Raw genomic sequence first — 15054 nt, forward strand, 5'->3', positions numbered from 1 at the left:
GTAAAAGGTAAAATATTTATTTTGTGTCTTTAATAGCCTAAAATGGTATTATAGTAATGTTTAAAGCCAGAATATGAGGTTTTTGTGCAGTTTGTGTTGCTGCTGAATCTTTGAAGTTGTTTCAACCTGCAGAGACAATGCAATCCAGTGTATATCACTGTCATTAAATAATAAGAAAGCATTAGAATATTTGGGATATTTAAGACTCTTGTTTTTATATCAAGACAAATGCACACCTCATGTTTCTCAGTTTCCATCCTGTACGTGCCTAAAAGTATTTTGTCAACAGGTGCTCCTGTGAGAAAGAAGCACCTGCTGCACGTCCATGCTGATATCTGTCTGTTCCTCATTGGCCCAGTTGTGAGAGAAATGTGTATAAATACTAACAGTGGGGCAGCAGGTTAGTGTGGTTTCCTTGCTCATTCAGGGAAAACATGAAGTTGCTCATTCTGGTCGCTCTGTTTGGGCTCGGGCTCGCCCAGCACAACCCCCACATCAAGCACGGCAGGACCGCCATCGTGCACCTGTTTGAGTGGCGCTGGGCGGACATTGCTGCAGAGTGTGAGCGCTTCTTGGGTCCTAATGGCTTCGGCGGAGTTCAGGTATGTATGACTGAACACAGGATAGCTGGATAATTCCATCTTTTTTTAATTTTTGAAATGTGATGTTAAATCAAGCTGCATGTTGAAGATGCACTAGGCACACAGGTGGCTACATAGAGCAGCAAAAACAAGGTGTAAAAAATATAAAAAAAATGTTAATAAAATAAATAAAATGGATTAGAGGAACAAAGTCAACAGGTAACATGTGATTCCAGTTTAATGACATAGAAAAGTTGGTTCTTGCTTCAATTTTACTTTTAAGTTTTCTTGATTTTTGTTTAGAATAGTGGTTAATTTCTAACAAAAAACTTTAATTTACAACAATGTAGAAAATCCACAAGTGGGAAGATGATTCTCCTTTTATTAGGCCAATATAAAATACAAATCTAGCCTTTTGGGGGGATTAAAAGTCTCCCCCCTTGTTTTTTCCCTTAATTTATATTTAAAAGGATAGTCCAGAGATTTGGTCTTGCACTTCTATGTTGGACAACTCATAAGAGAGAGATTAAAAAATAATGGGAAAAACTGCAGAATCACAAATAGAGATATACTGTTCAAAACACTACATTTCCTATAATGCGTGTTTACATAGTTTATTAATCCTCCTGAAATAATCCAGATGAAGTAACTGCGTTTTCACAGGCTGATTAGTACTCATGATGATGATTAAACTGAAGTTTGTGTGTAAAATTGCTGCCCCTTTAATAACTGTATAGTACATAGTATAATAAATAGAACCCTATTTAATGGTTAGCTTCCATCAGCAATTCTTGTGTAAAAAGTGCTAATTACTGTAATGTGTTTCCTCTGTTGCTCAGATCTCCCCTCCAAATGAGCACATTGTGCTGAACAGTCCCTGGAGGCCCTGGTGGCAGAGATACCAACCAACCGGCTACAACCTGTGCTCCAGATCCGGCAACGAGAACGAGCTGAGAGACATGATCACCAGATGCAACAACGTTGGGGTAAACTACAATGATTTAATGAAAGGCATTATAAAACAATGTTCCTCTGCGTTTGACAGCACCTCGTAAATCTACAGCCTTGTACAACACAATGGTTTCTTACCAGATACAGATGTTCCATGCATCATTATCAAAGTGTTTTATAACACAGGCACCTGGCATTTTATGAATTAACGCATCTGTTCTGAGGAACTATCATTCATACTTTAGCTTTAGGTATTTAGCAGCTCCTTTTTAATTTAGAGTGATGTGCTTCAGTTGATGGACCACCAATATTGCAGAAAACCCAAGTGAGCAGTGCTGACATATTTAACATATTCCTGTGATAGAAAGGAAGTGTTGATTAGTTGCATTGCACCTACAATCCGGTATCCACCCCCAGGTCAATATCTACGTGGATGCTGTCATCAACCACATGTGCGGTGCCGGCGGTGGAGAGGGAACTCACTCTTCATGTGGAAGCTGGTTCAGCGCTGCCAAGAAGGACTTCCCCACTATCCCCTTCACCCACTGGGACTTTAATGACCACAAATGCAGGACTGGCAGTGGCAATATTGAGAACTACGGTGATGCCAATCAGGTAATGAATGTCACTCAAAAACACTGATGTGAAAGGCTTTCAGATTAATTTCATTCAGTGACTTTGAGGAGAAAAACAACTGATTAAATATCTATGTTAATGCTTATTTGCTGCTCCAGGTGCGTGACTGTCGTCTGGTCGGTCTGCTGGACCTCGCCCTGGAGAAAGATTACGTCAGGGGCAAGGTGGCCGACTTCATGAACAAGCTGATTGACATGGGTGTGGCTGGATTCAGAGTGGATGCCTGCAAGCACATGTGGCCTGGCGACCTGTCTGCCGTCTACGGCCGTCTGCACAACCTCAACACCAAGTGGTTCTCTGGTGGCTCCAGACCCTTCATCTTCCAGGAGGTATGTTTTTTTAACATGTTTTTTTTAGCTGTTTATTCCTCACAGAGTGCCAGCACACATCCCCCAACTTCCATTATACTGCAGTATTATGAACATGTGCTGCATATGCATATGATCATAGGAATGGCTTCAGCTCACCCCTGTATTTGACAGTTGTGTTTTTTACTTGCTTATCTTTCTGGACCAAAAGGCTTAGTGACCTTATTTCAACTTGGAAAACATGGCGCCTAAGCCAACACAAACTGCAGCCAGTAAAACTTATTTGCATTCAAGAACACAACTGATAGCTGAAACTACATACCAGGATGTGATTGGATGGATATTTACCGCCCACAAGACCAATATTTAGGACTGATAGCGCAAAACAGCGGTCAACAAAGCTGTGAGAAAGTTGGTGCAGAAATCAAGATGGCAAAAACAAGCACACTGAGAGCAGATCTAAATATAGGACATTACTAGTTGAAAACACACAAGCAAAACTGATGTTAAAGCATAAAAAGGATACAGCCCTAGGTGCTACATGAATAAGCTAAGTTAGCTGCAATAACATGTGATATCAATATATCTGTGCTCTGTCTTCACTAACAAAATGAATGTTTCATAGCAGAAATATGGTTCTTGTTACTGCTGACTAAAATGAAAATAAATGTACTTTTTAAAAACTTTTTGTCACTCAGAAAATGACTGATACATTACAGTTAATCCAAACCACATCTACTTTGAATAGTATGGATGATGTTGATTATGTGTTGATTTCCCTGTAGGTTATTGATTTGGGAGGTGAGCCCATCACATCTAGAGAGTACTTCCATCTGGGAAGGGTGACTGAGTTCAAATATGGTGCCAAACTGGGAACTGTCTTCAGGAAGTGGAATGGCGAGAAGCTGTCTTACACCAAGTATGTGTGTTTCTGCTGCTGTGTCTAAATTACATATTAAATGTCTATCGAATATCTATTCAAATTTTAATTTATAATAGGCTGGCTACAATCCCATTTGCTACATAAATGTGAGGATTGGACGAATTGTTCTCTAATTTAGCTTTTAACACTTTAAGTAAATTATCACTGACATGTACTTGTGTATTTTAAAGGTTTTGAATTAAATGCTTAAGGTAATATTTGTCTGAACTTGAATAGTTTCTAAGTGTCCTGAGTAAAATTGTATTCTTGTGTGCAGGAGCTGGGGAGAGGGATGGGGTTTCATGCCCAACGGCAATGCTCTTGTCTTCGTTGACAACCACGACAACCAGAGAGGCCACGGTGCCGGTGGCGCCTCCATCGTCACTTTCTGGGACTCCAGGCTCCACAAGATGGCCGTCGCCTACATGCTGGCCCACCCTTACGGAGTAACCAGAGTGATGTCCAGCTTCAGTTGGAACCGCCACTTTGTCAATGGAAAGGTAGATTCTCTTTGAAGCAGGAATAATGATAAAATGCCCAAAAAAATGATGGACCTACGTGTCTGTTAAACACTTGGATCCTTCATGGTCTTGTAGGATCAGAATGACTGGATGGGACCTCCCAGCCACGGTGACGGATCCACCAAGTCTGTTCCCATCAACGCTGACCAGACTTGTGGAGATGGATGGGTGTGTGAGCACAGATGGCGTCAGATCAAGTGAGTCCTCTGACCAGGAACTCTTCACAGACAAATTATTAGTCACTTCCACTCGGTTGTATGGATGTAAAACTTTGTAGACTATGTTTTACAACTTCATTTTGTCACGTCTCCCCTTTAGGAACATGGTTATTTTCCGCAACGTAGTCAACGGACAGCCTCACTCCAACTGGTGGGACAACCAGAGCAACCAGGTTGCGTTTGGACGTGGTAATCGCGGATTCATCGTCTTCAACAATGATGACTGGTAAGGACTATGCATTCTAACTGGTTCTAACAAAATACCCGCTTTCATAAAGCAAGGGCAAGCCTAAACAATACAGCCTGTAAGATATCTTATTTTTACTTTCAGTGTATTATTATTATGTTTCTCTCGACTGTGATTGAAATGTCCTTTCTCTACCGAAGTGATATCCTATTAGTTTACACCTCCTGTTTGTTAGATTGTGACATGGTGGTGGTTTAAAATCAATATGTACCTTGTTTTCACCTTCAGGAACCTGGATGTGACCCTGAACACTGGCATGCCCGGTGGCACCTACTGTGACGTCATTTCTGGCCAGAAGGAAGGAAACAGGTGCACTGGGAAGCAGATCAATGTTGGCGGTGATGGCCGTGCCCACTTCAAGATCAGCAACAGAGATGAGGACCCCTTCGTTGCTATTCATGCTGAATCCAAGCTGTAAAAAACAACCTGTAAAAATACAAATAAATCTTATTTTCCAACTTGAACAGTGCACTTAATTAATGCCATTAATAATTAACACCATTAATGCATTAACATGAACATTAACAAGAATAAAATAAAAAAAATAAAAAAAACAATGTTGTGTTGTGATTAACTGTTCTCCCAATTCATCACAACTGCTATGCATGAAGGGGAATTGTCCCATTTGCAAAGTGCGCCTATGTATATACAAATATATACGATGAGTAGTATTCCTATAAGAGCCAACACGGTGCTGTGAGTTAATTACAGTTGTATGATCTGATGACTGCTGAGGGAACAGTTTGGTGAACAATCAATTAATGCATAAATAACAAATAGATGTTTTTTAAATAGCTTTTTTAAAAGGTGTTTAATCAGACAGTTACATGGTCATTGAGTGTCCTGAACAAAACCTGTGATGCCTGTTAACGTCCTTCCTGCATTGTGTATTCTTCTCCTCCACCGGGACAACTCCATGCCATCACACTGCAGCACTTCAGTTTCACCTGAGTGCAACGCTGGCATCCGTCATTAGGGCAGCTTTGGGACCCAGAGGGGCCAGCGAGCCAACTCTCCATCCTCACTTCCTCCCATCACCCTCGATTTTTTCTCTCTCCGTCTCCACCTTTCCCAGCCCACCTACTGAGTCCCACGCCATCAGCAGCTCTGGACCGGTGACACCGGCGTGTCAGCCACCAGAGGTGAGACAGCAAAGGTGAAGCCTGCCAGAACATTCAGCTCATCTCAGGTTGTCATGGCAACGTGACCCACGAGCGGAGAAAACCTGAGAAATTCTTTAACGCCTAATAGAGAGAACAAGACGTGGCAATGAATGAAAAACAGAGTCTTGTGTACTCAGTGTCAACACGGACAGGTTTGTGATGTGTTCAGATTATTACAGAAAGAAATATTGGTTTTACCTGCATTCTCCTCACAAAGCTTCAAAGTCCAACAAAGTTGTGAAAATTGCTGTTTAATTTAGAGCACTACATGGCAGGTGATGAATCTTTGTTCACAAAATGTGCGAGCAAACAAGTCAAAGTGACAGAGAGTACAGGAGGAGGATGGAAGGAGACCTGAACGTTGGACTAGCCTCAACATATTGCGACTGCTAAATTATTGACCTTCTCTCCATCTTTTGGTCCGGCAGCTGTGAGGGCCTGTACCTTCCGATTAGCTGCAGAGATGTCAGTGTAGCAGACCGGGGTCTTTGGTCCTGTCATCCTCACTGATGCTTTGTGACATGGCTGTCAACGGTGTCCCCATCCTGTTTCATATTTCATACGGTGCACCAGACCTGCCTGTCACATCACCCAAGGAGAAAGACAGTCATCAACTTAAAGACGAAGCAAGTGAGTTTTTGGATCCATTCAGCCGTCTCTCACACCGCTCCGAGAAAGTCAAAAAGACAGTGGAGGTGAAGTTCATGCAGTGCTCTGATAAAGACAAGGAGCAGGGGCTTCTCAGCATTGTCAAATATAATAAATTGCAGAATGACAAATTCATCTTCACTCCTAAATAGTTAACTTGCTGTTCATTTGAGCAAAGACTTTTTTTTTTTTTTTTTACAATTAAGACTGAATTACTTCTCTGTAATAATGATGATAATGTGATTGGCAGTGACGTTTTTGTTGATGGCTGTTGCAGTAATCATGTCATCAAACACAACATATCATGATTCCATTGAGCAATGTGGTAACATGCAGCTTCATATCACATGGGGGCAGTATTGAAGCAAGAACTATGACACAGAAGCTTTTCCAAAACAGAATTAAAAAGGTCCACGAGACATTTTGCTCTCACTGTTTCCCAGCTGCTTGAAATTCAGAATTATTCAAGATGTGAAAAGAATTCATGATTGATGTTTAATTCCATGAATTGAGCATGAATTATATATATTGTTAACAACAGTATAAAAGAGGTGAATGATGTATGACTCATACAAACTTAATACATGCAAAACGGCATAATGTTGGGCTGTCAGTGTTTGCTCCCAGCTCATACAGACCCTGTATTCATTGTCCATTAAGAGCAGCACACTCTTTATTTGTATGATATTAGCATCACATTTTTCAATGAATCTTTCTGACAAGGTGCAGAGATGTTATTGATTCTCAGCTTTCAGCAGAAATCTGTTCATCATCTATTTTCTGGTCAATGCCGAGTCTCTTCAAGCTTCCAGCCTCCTCAACCTATAGCTGTCAATCCACATGTCTGTGTAGTGGCCTTTTAAATATAGCATAGCATGCTATGGCAACTTATATATTTGCTTATTAGGCCTTAAAATTATTCATAATTATTAGAAATTATTCATAGTCTTCTGTAGCTATTATATGAAGCTATTATATGAATCTATAGTGTTGTTTGCATTGCTTCTTTGGGCCAGGTATCTCTAAAAAAATAAGGAAATTTAATCTTAATTGATTGAGGATGTAATAACAAGCAGAGATAGAAAAAATATTCAGATCTTTTACTTTAGTAAAACTAGCAAAACAACTGTAAATATACTCTGTTGCAAGTAAAAGTCCTCCATTCAAAAAGCATTAGTATTGAAATATACTTACAGTGTTCAAAGGAAATGTATTCAATATGCAGAATGGTCGATTTCAGAATAATTTGCATAGATTATTGGATTTATCACATTGCATGAATATGTGTTTCACTTTAATGTTTGCTGCTAAATGCTTCCTTTTTAGTCACTTTATAAACTGCTGTGTAGTTTAAAGTATCATAGTAAAATAATCAATAACTAACTTAACTTAACTTAACTTAAATTAACTTATATTTTGTATAAGAAAAATCTGCAAAGTAACTAGTAACTCAATCTATTAAATAAATGTAGTGGAGTAAAACATACATTATTTGCTTCCGAAATGCAGTACAGTCGAAGTATAAAGTAGTATAAAATGGAAATACTCAACTAAAGTACTGTAGAAGAATAGAAGTACAGTACTTGAGTGAATGTACTTAGTTACATTACACTACTGATAAAGTTTGGATGCAAAATGAGGAAATAATGAATCACAAAAAGCATATTTTCAAAACGTACCATACATGCTGCAAATTGTATGTAAAAACGTAAGTATCATAAAAAGACTCATAAATCATAACCACATGCAGTTACATACAGTATAATAATTTACTTAAATGAATAGTCGGTTTAGCCAAAATAGAAGAATTTGCCCAAAGAACACACTTGCCAATGTAATCCTATGAAGGAGAAGGGGAATAGCATGATATTATGTTGATACATTAGTACATTGGTCTGTGTCACAGTTACCCTTTACCAACACCTTTGCTGTCCTTGCAGTGAGCTTATTCATACCCCCCACCAACAGATTATACAGCAGCACACAGAGCAACGTGAAGGTTGGCCTTTTGTGTCCTCATACATTTCTCTGCTTTAGTCTTTAATGATATCATTGCCAGGCTAAGTCATCTTTTACAGCTGACACCCCACAGGGTGGCCAATATTTAGTCTACGCTGTGCATGTGTGTGTGTGGTCTGTACCCCAGGCATCCTAAATGTAGAGTGTGACAAGCCCTACTTAGCTTCAAATCTTATAGCCAGACTCTAATATGGAGCTAAAATACAAGCATGTGAAACTGGCGCCGAGCACAACTTTGAAATTGATAATTGAGACAAACTCATTCAGTCGCGGCTCATTTAATATAATGAGCAAAGTGAGCTGTTCAATTTGCATACTGATAAGATGCCTCCATCAGGATACATAGCCCCCTCTCATAGATATTCACTGTGGATATTACATTTAATCAGAGCAGGGATTTATTTTACAAACACACTCAGAGGAGTGCAAACTAAGGCTTTCAATTAGGCCGTTGCCAGGTCTTAATCACCTCAAAGACAAATTGGGCAGTGGGTCAACAGCTTGTTGCCAATAGAAGTGCCTTAGATACGGGGTTTAGCACAGATCGAAAAGATTGCAAACACAAAGCACATTTGGTCATTGGAAATTTGTTCCGAAAAGAAATCCTGTCTATTCCAGCACCATTTATATTTCATGTGTTGGCTTTGGGATCTTATGTGAGGACCCTTTCAGCTGTCGCTCTTGTGCTTATTTTATTGATCCCTGTTATTGCTGTGGAAGTCCCCTGCTGCTTATGTTTGCTCCCTTACGTTCTCTCCCCATTCCAGCAGATTCCAATTGCACAGGTGCTCTTGCCTGGCTGTTTGCACTGCACATGGTGATATTGCAGAGACCAAAACAGCGATGGCAGCAGAGCTGGCTGGTTTAAATCACATGTTTGTGCAGTGGCTACGAGCACTGCTGGAGGAATTGGACCGGGGACGCAGCCCACGGCCTGGTTCCAGAGCCCACAGGCCCGTGGAGCAAGACTTTCTGAAAGGGAGCAGATGGTGACATGAATAGTGCAGCAGGTCCTGTCCACCCCCGCCCATTGCCTTGCGTGCAGCACATTACCTCAACAAACGCTTCTCATAATTGATGTGTTGGAAAGGCCCCATCATCACTGGATTTTGCCGAGTGGCAGAATCATCAAGGTCATTACTGCTACTCTGACATACTTACTATGCACGGTTTGGACTTCTTCAAGAGGAGTGGACTTCTTGGAACTTCTACACACTCTGTTCATGTGTATGTAGCACTAACATGGAAGATGGAGGTTACATATTGCTTACCTGACATATTGTCGGTATATGTGTAATTAGGACTACACTTTTATGACACATTTCCTGCTCGGATATTATTTCAATCTCTCGTGAGAGATTCAAAAACACTCTTCCCACCTAATTCCCTATCTGCCTAGCAGGCGTTGCGGGAGGGGGGGAACCCACTGCAAAACTTTAATTATACATTGCAGCCCTGGGCAACACATAGCATTAAACTTGCATGTCTTGGTTTAGACAGAGTATGTCAAAATCTGTTTTGTGACCCAGTCAGCCCAGTGCTCTGCCACTGTATTCCCAGTTTAATTTATAAAAACATGAAGTCCAGCAGTTTTCTGTTAAAACCATTAGAAATGATGAACCTTAAATCAATTCTTGAATCACAGACATCAATATTTCACAGTCAACCTGATTAACAGTCAGTTTGCAAGAATTGTCTGTGCAGCCTTTCCACTACTACTGTAGAAACGGTTTACTGAAAAAGAAGGGTGTAATGATTTGAAGAAAAATGTGCCATCTGTCAAAAGAAGCTCAGAGAATGTAAGCGAATAAAAAGTTGTTCAGACTGATTAAAAATAAGGTTAATGTCCAGAATTTATTTTTGAACTAAGTCCCAAAATATGAACCAGTGCATGTTCACTCCTTTTTAAAGTATTTCTAATAAATTCAATTTGATGTGTTGTTTTCATATTCACCTTCAGGCTGTTTTTTTTTTCAAAGCTGGTGGGTAAAATTTGCGTAAAATGTAAGCTTGAATAACCATGTTAAACATGTGACTCTAACCCAAAAGCGTCCATAGGTTGCTTGTCATAACTGACATCAATGAGTGTTTGTGATAATATACACAAATGTGTATGTATTTCAAATTTATTTAAGCTAAATTTAAGAGTTTTAGGAGAACACTTACATGATCTGTTCATGCTTTCAACAGCTGCAGTCACTGTGAGCAGCTATGGTGCATTCACCTCAGTCACCAGTTAACACGGTCACTCATTAAGCGGAAACACCAGATGAGATTTCAAAAGGAGGAAACTATTGGAGGGAAACAGTAATTGAGGTGTGAATAAACTTCGACATAACACTTGCTACTCGGTGCCAAAGACACATAATTGTTAAAACTGCTGAAATGCTGCCTTTTTTCAACTGCTGATTAGAGCCATGCTAGCTGTTTCTGTTTGTTTCCAGTCCTTATGCTAAGATAAGCTAGGCTGTAGCTGTATATTTACTGTACAGATATGACAGTGGTATCTGCTCACTTTACTTTCAGCTTAAAAAAGTAAATAAATGCTGAACTATTCCATTGATAAACTCAGGCTCACACTCTACTTTGCCCTTTATGTATAATTCACTCTGCAGTCCCATGTCCTCCTGAACTTGTTTGGTTCCACTACCTTTCTATGTGCAGGGTGCAGCAGCATGTTGTGTCCATTAGTTACCATATTTGTTGTGACTGCTGTTTACTGTAAGGCTGTCCTTTGTGTTCTGTATGCTTGCCATGAAAATTGAATTAGCAAGCTTTCCTGCCAGCCTAGTTTATTGTAAGTTGTTGATATCTTGTCACTCACAGTGCAGCACTCCCTAACAATGACCAAACCATGGGCTGAAGACATGTAAACCCAAGGGAAGATGTCACATTTCCCAGGGATGTTAATGAGCTTCTCTGGATTCAAATCTGCATAGAGAAAAACAACAACAGGCAACCGGCCTCTCCAAGGTGAAACACAAGTGTTATTTTATTTATGCCCTTCCCCTTCTCCCACCCTCCCCTCCTTCTTTGTCTCCTCTCCCTGGGGAGCCAGGCCGCTGTGCCCCAGAAAGCTGACATGCCCAGGCTGAGGGGAGCGAGGGGAGCATTGGGGGGGGGGAGATAGGCAGCTCCATGGTCACCCAGACAGAGCCGGCACCGAACACATGCAGCAGTTCTCCTCCTCTGCACCAACAAACACTTTCTCCAAGCACTCGCTTGACCTTCAGACAGCGAGAGGGTACGGTGGGCGACCGACCGAGAAAAGAGTCAACTTTTTCTATTGGAGAGATTAAAGGTGTGGCAAAAGCCCTTTTGAAATTCATATCAGGATACGTTGACAATTATGGTGATTGAAATGGTCAGGAGCTTAAATTCACATTCTTCGCCTTTGTGCTTTTAAATAAGGTATGCCATTTTAAAATAAATATTATCCTAAATATATTTTTGTATTAAGAGACAGGTTTTCTCCCCCCTGCTTTCTGAGAGCTGCTCCCCTTATCCGCCGAAGATTGATTGGCTAAGAGCAAGATTGACACGTCAACGACAGCTGCCCAGCAAACTAACCCTGTTAGGTCAATGCACCCTGACAGCTAGCTGACACCCCAATTTCCTGATGAGCTGCCTGCTGTGCGCTGTCTTTTAAGGGAAGCTTAAGACATCTCCTCCACCACCCTCCCCGTTCCTCCTGCTTAATTTCTTTCCATCACTTGTCATCTGATTATGCGGTCGTTCACTTTGTTGTGTCAGCAGATGGAGAGGGGGTTAATGACTGGGGGCTGAGAGTGCCTCGGTACACCCCCGCCTCGCAGGACATGTAACTTCAGAGTATCTAATGGATTATAGGCAGAGGGATGGAGCGAGCGGTACATGTCTGTGCATGTGTGACTTTAAAAAGCAATTTCCAGGCTCTTCTGAGCGTTTACATGCATTCTATGTCTTCTTTTCTTCAAGTACCACAGTCTTGGAGCTTGGACAAAATTGCACAAATGACTGCAAAAATCTAAATGAAATGCATTCAAAACCTTAAAATATATTTTCTAGTGTATTTAAATATATATTTGAGTCAATCTGTTCTATTAGAAATACTCTTTTGATCATTTTGTTGATAATATACTTTATGAAAGATTCAGCCTCAAACTGTTAAATAAATAATAAAAGATGTGAAAATACAATACAGTATAAATACTGTATTAAAAATATATTCTGCCCTTCTGCATGTGTACACAGCAAGCTAAACACACCAATAAAAGTTTGCCTTTGAAATTCCCACTGAAAGCATCTGTGAAACTGTGAAAACATTATTGGACAACAAAGTCAATGATAGTGATTACAATTCTGAAGAAGATGAAACAGGAGTTGGACCTAAGGTAGTCCCAAGGCTAGTTCACACAAGCGCCGACTAACTCTGAAACTGGCTAGCTTGTCCATCAAGTCAGGGTGAAATAAAGTCCACCAGAAGAAATGTAAAATAAGGAGTACTGGGATGATAAGTATAACTATCACAATGTGAGAATCCATACCATTCAGTGATAACGTTCTGAACGCTGCTAATTTGAATAAAACATTGGCTTTTTAATCACAAGTTGGCCTAACGTTTTGCCAATATTGTACTTATTTGACATCTACAATGGCCACATTAAATAGATTGATTATGTACTATAATGCTATAATGTCAGTTTAAAAAAAGTATAAAACCTAATCGTTGGTTGTTAAGGTTTTCTCAGAAATAGAAAACTACACAATTTTTTCTTTCATTTAAAATGACAAATGTAACAAACAAAGAACAGTGCAGGGAGAGACAGAAAGCCTAACGGGTTTATTTGAAGCCTCTACCTAAACTCTGTTGTCCAATAATGATGTTAAAATTTCACAATATTATAAAGAACACAAAATTAACACATACAATGTGACTACATAATAGTGATGAAAACGTTATATATATATATATATATATATATATATATATATATATATAAAATCCTCATGTGGTCATGTTTGACAAATGCTACCGCCATTTTTGATTTTTATGTGTTTTATGTGTAAATATCCCATTGCCTGCCACTTGATTTGCTGTGTATGTGACATGATTAGCTTAATTTTTTAGGCCTGTCTATATTGAAATGTGCTTAAATGAAGACCATAACACAAAATGCATTAGTGTTTATTTTGATGTAACTTTGTTGGAATTTTCAGCAGACTATAAAAAACGCAAACAAATTCAGCAAATTTTCAGTATTAATCCAAAGATAACCTGATAAAAAACACTGTATGTGATTCTGGTGTCAGATGTTAGACCTTGTTTCACATCACAAATAAGCCATATCATCCTCTTATCAGACATGATTTAATGAGTCAGCACAACAGCCTTTTTCCACCCCCAGATCTGATTATTAACACGACACCCTGAACACGCAAACACTTCTGGGCCTTACTTGTCTTCCCGGGAATGAATTCACTTCGTGCCGTATAATGAGAGTCGGTATGGGGTCCATATGGTTACAGCAGGGTTGGGTAGGAGCGGAGATAGGGAGGCAGGAAGGGGGTAATGCACGTTTTAATGAGATGTGAGTCTCTGTGGCACACCTGCACTCCAGCAATCTGTGAGGATTGCTCACTAGAGCCTAGAGAGGTATAAGACCTGAGTAAAGTGCAACAGAAGAGCCTCAGAGTGCCTCCAATGTGGCACTGACTTCATCAACAACTGTTTTAAATGCATTAGCAGGGCTGATTAGGACAAGAGTCCTGATCTGCAGCACGGCTGGATTTTCCTTCTGTTGTCAACCAGCAACATAGAAAGCTAATCAGGTATTGCTTGTAATTCTTTTTACCATGTGTTTGATGGTCATTTGGCTCTTTGTAGGTTGCAATACAGATTGGATATGGCCCCGAGTGGTTTGTGACTCACAGCGTCTGTGACTCAGCCTATGTTATCTCTCTCTGTAGCAGAGTTGGGCATTTGCCCACCACATGGCTGACTCTGAGCGATTCATTTCTGCCATGTGCTCGCAGCTTGGCGTAGCAGCCTTTGTATGTCACATGACAATGATGTGACTGTGAGGGTGAGCCAGTGCTGATGACAGCCAGATTCCAGGTACATCAGGGACCTACGGGGGGATGCTGTGGATGGAAGTTTAATCTGTCCTGCAAATGTTAATGAAGCCATCTATGTCCGATCAAAGGGAATAATTCATCCATCAGTGGAGACGAGCACACACACAGCCCTGCGTCGTGTCTTTAATTGTTCTGACCTTGACGTCTTGGAAGAAAAGAATCAAAGTTCCTATGTGGCGTGGCTGACAGTGCACAATACAGTAGCTATAGTAATATTTATTGCCATTCAACACAGCTCTGTGGTTTCACATTGCAGCCCGGCTGGGCTAAATTATCATGGTTTGACTGGGAAATAGCTGCTCAAGGTCAAACTAAGACAAACAGCATGTTATCCTGAGCCAGAGGGGGACCAAGTCGACTGATCTCACACAGAGGACCACACAAAGATCACTGGGGGCCTATTAGGGGCTACAGATTGTAGGGCCTTGTCATGCATTCACTCTATTTATGCCTCTCAGTTGTCTTTTAAATAATGCATCTCTGTTTAAGCAGAGTCCTGCTTTTTTAAACGCAGCACCTGGCACGCTTTGGTATTCCGCAGTTTGCTCCCTCCCGGGGCACAGATTTTTATACGGCTTTGTGAGGGGGGCTTTGGTTTGGAGATGTGAGGGGAGAATATGACTGAACTGAGAGCTGCTGCATGACAATGATGTTAGTTGGAGGAATGGCTGGTTTGTATTGTGTAGTAGCTGAAACACACAATGTGTAATGAAATAGGAGAGA

The 15054-nt window shown here is 40.5% G+C and overlaps 1 protein-coding gene across 1 annotated transcript; it reads left to right on the top strand.

Moving 5' to 3' along the window:
* Positions 1-348: 348 nt before the first annotated feature.
* amy2a (amylase alpha 2A) lies at positions 349-4919 on the top strand. The gene is made up of 9 exons (XM_059344282.1): positions 349-602; positions 1421-1567; positions 1950-2147; positions 2267-2497; positions 3262-3395; positions 3676-3898; positions 3995-4116; positions 4238-4363; positions 4613-4919. The coding sequence occupies exons 1-9, from the start codon at positions 435-437 to the stop codon at positions 4800-4802; spliced, it is 1539 nt and encodes a 512-aa protein (XP_059200265.1). The 5' UTR covers positions 349-434; the 3' UTR covers positions 4803-4919.
* Positions 4920-15054: the final 10135 nt, after the last annotated feature.

The sequence above is a fragment of the Centropristis striata genome, chromosome 11 (genome assembly GCF_030273125.1).
Source record: "Centropristis striata isolate RG_2023a ecotype Rhode Island chromosome 11, C.striata_1.0, whole genome shotgun sequence".
NCBI classification, from domain to species: Eukaryota; Metazoa; Chordata; class Actinopteri; order Perciformes; family Serranidae; genus Centropristis; species Centropristis striata.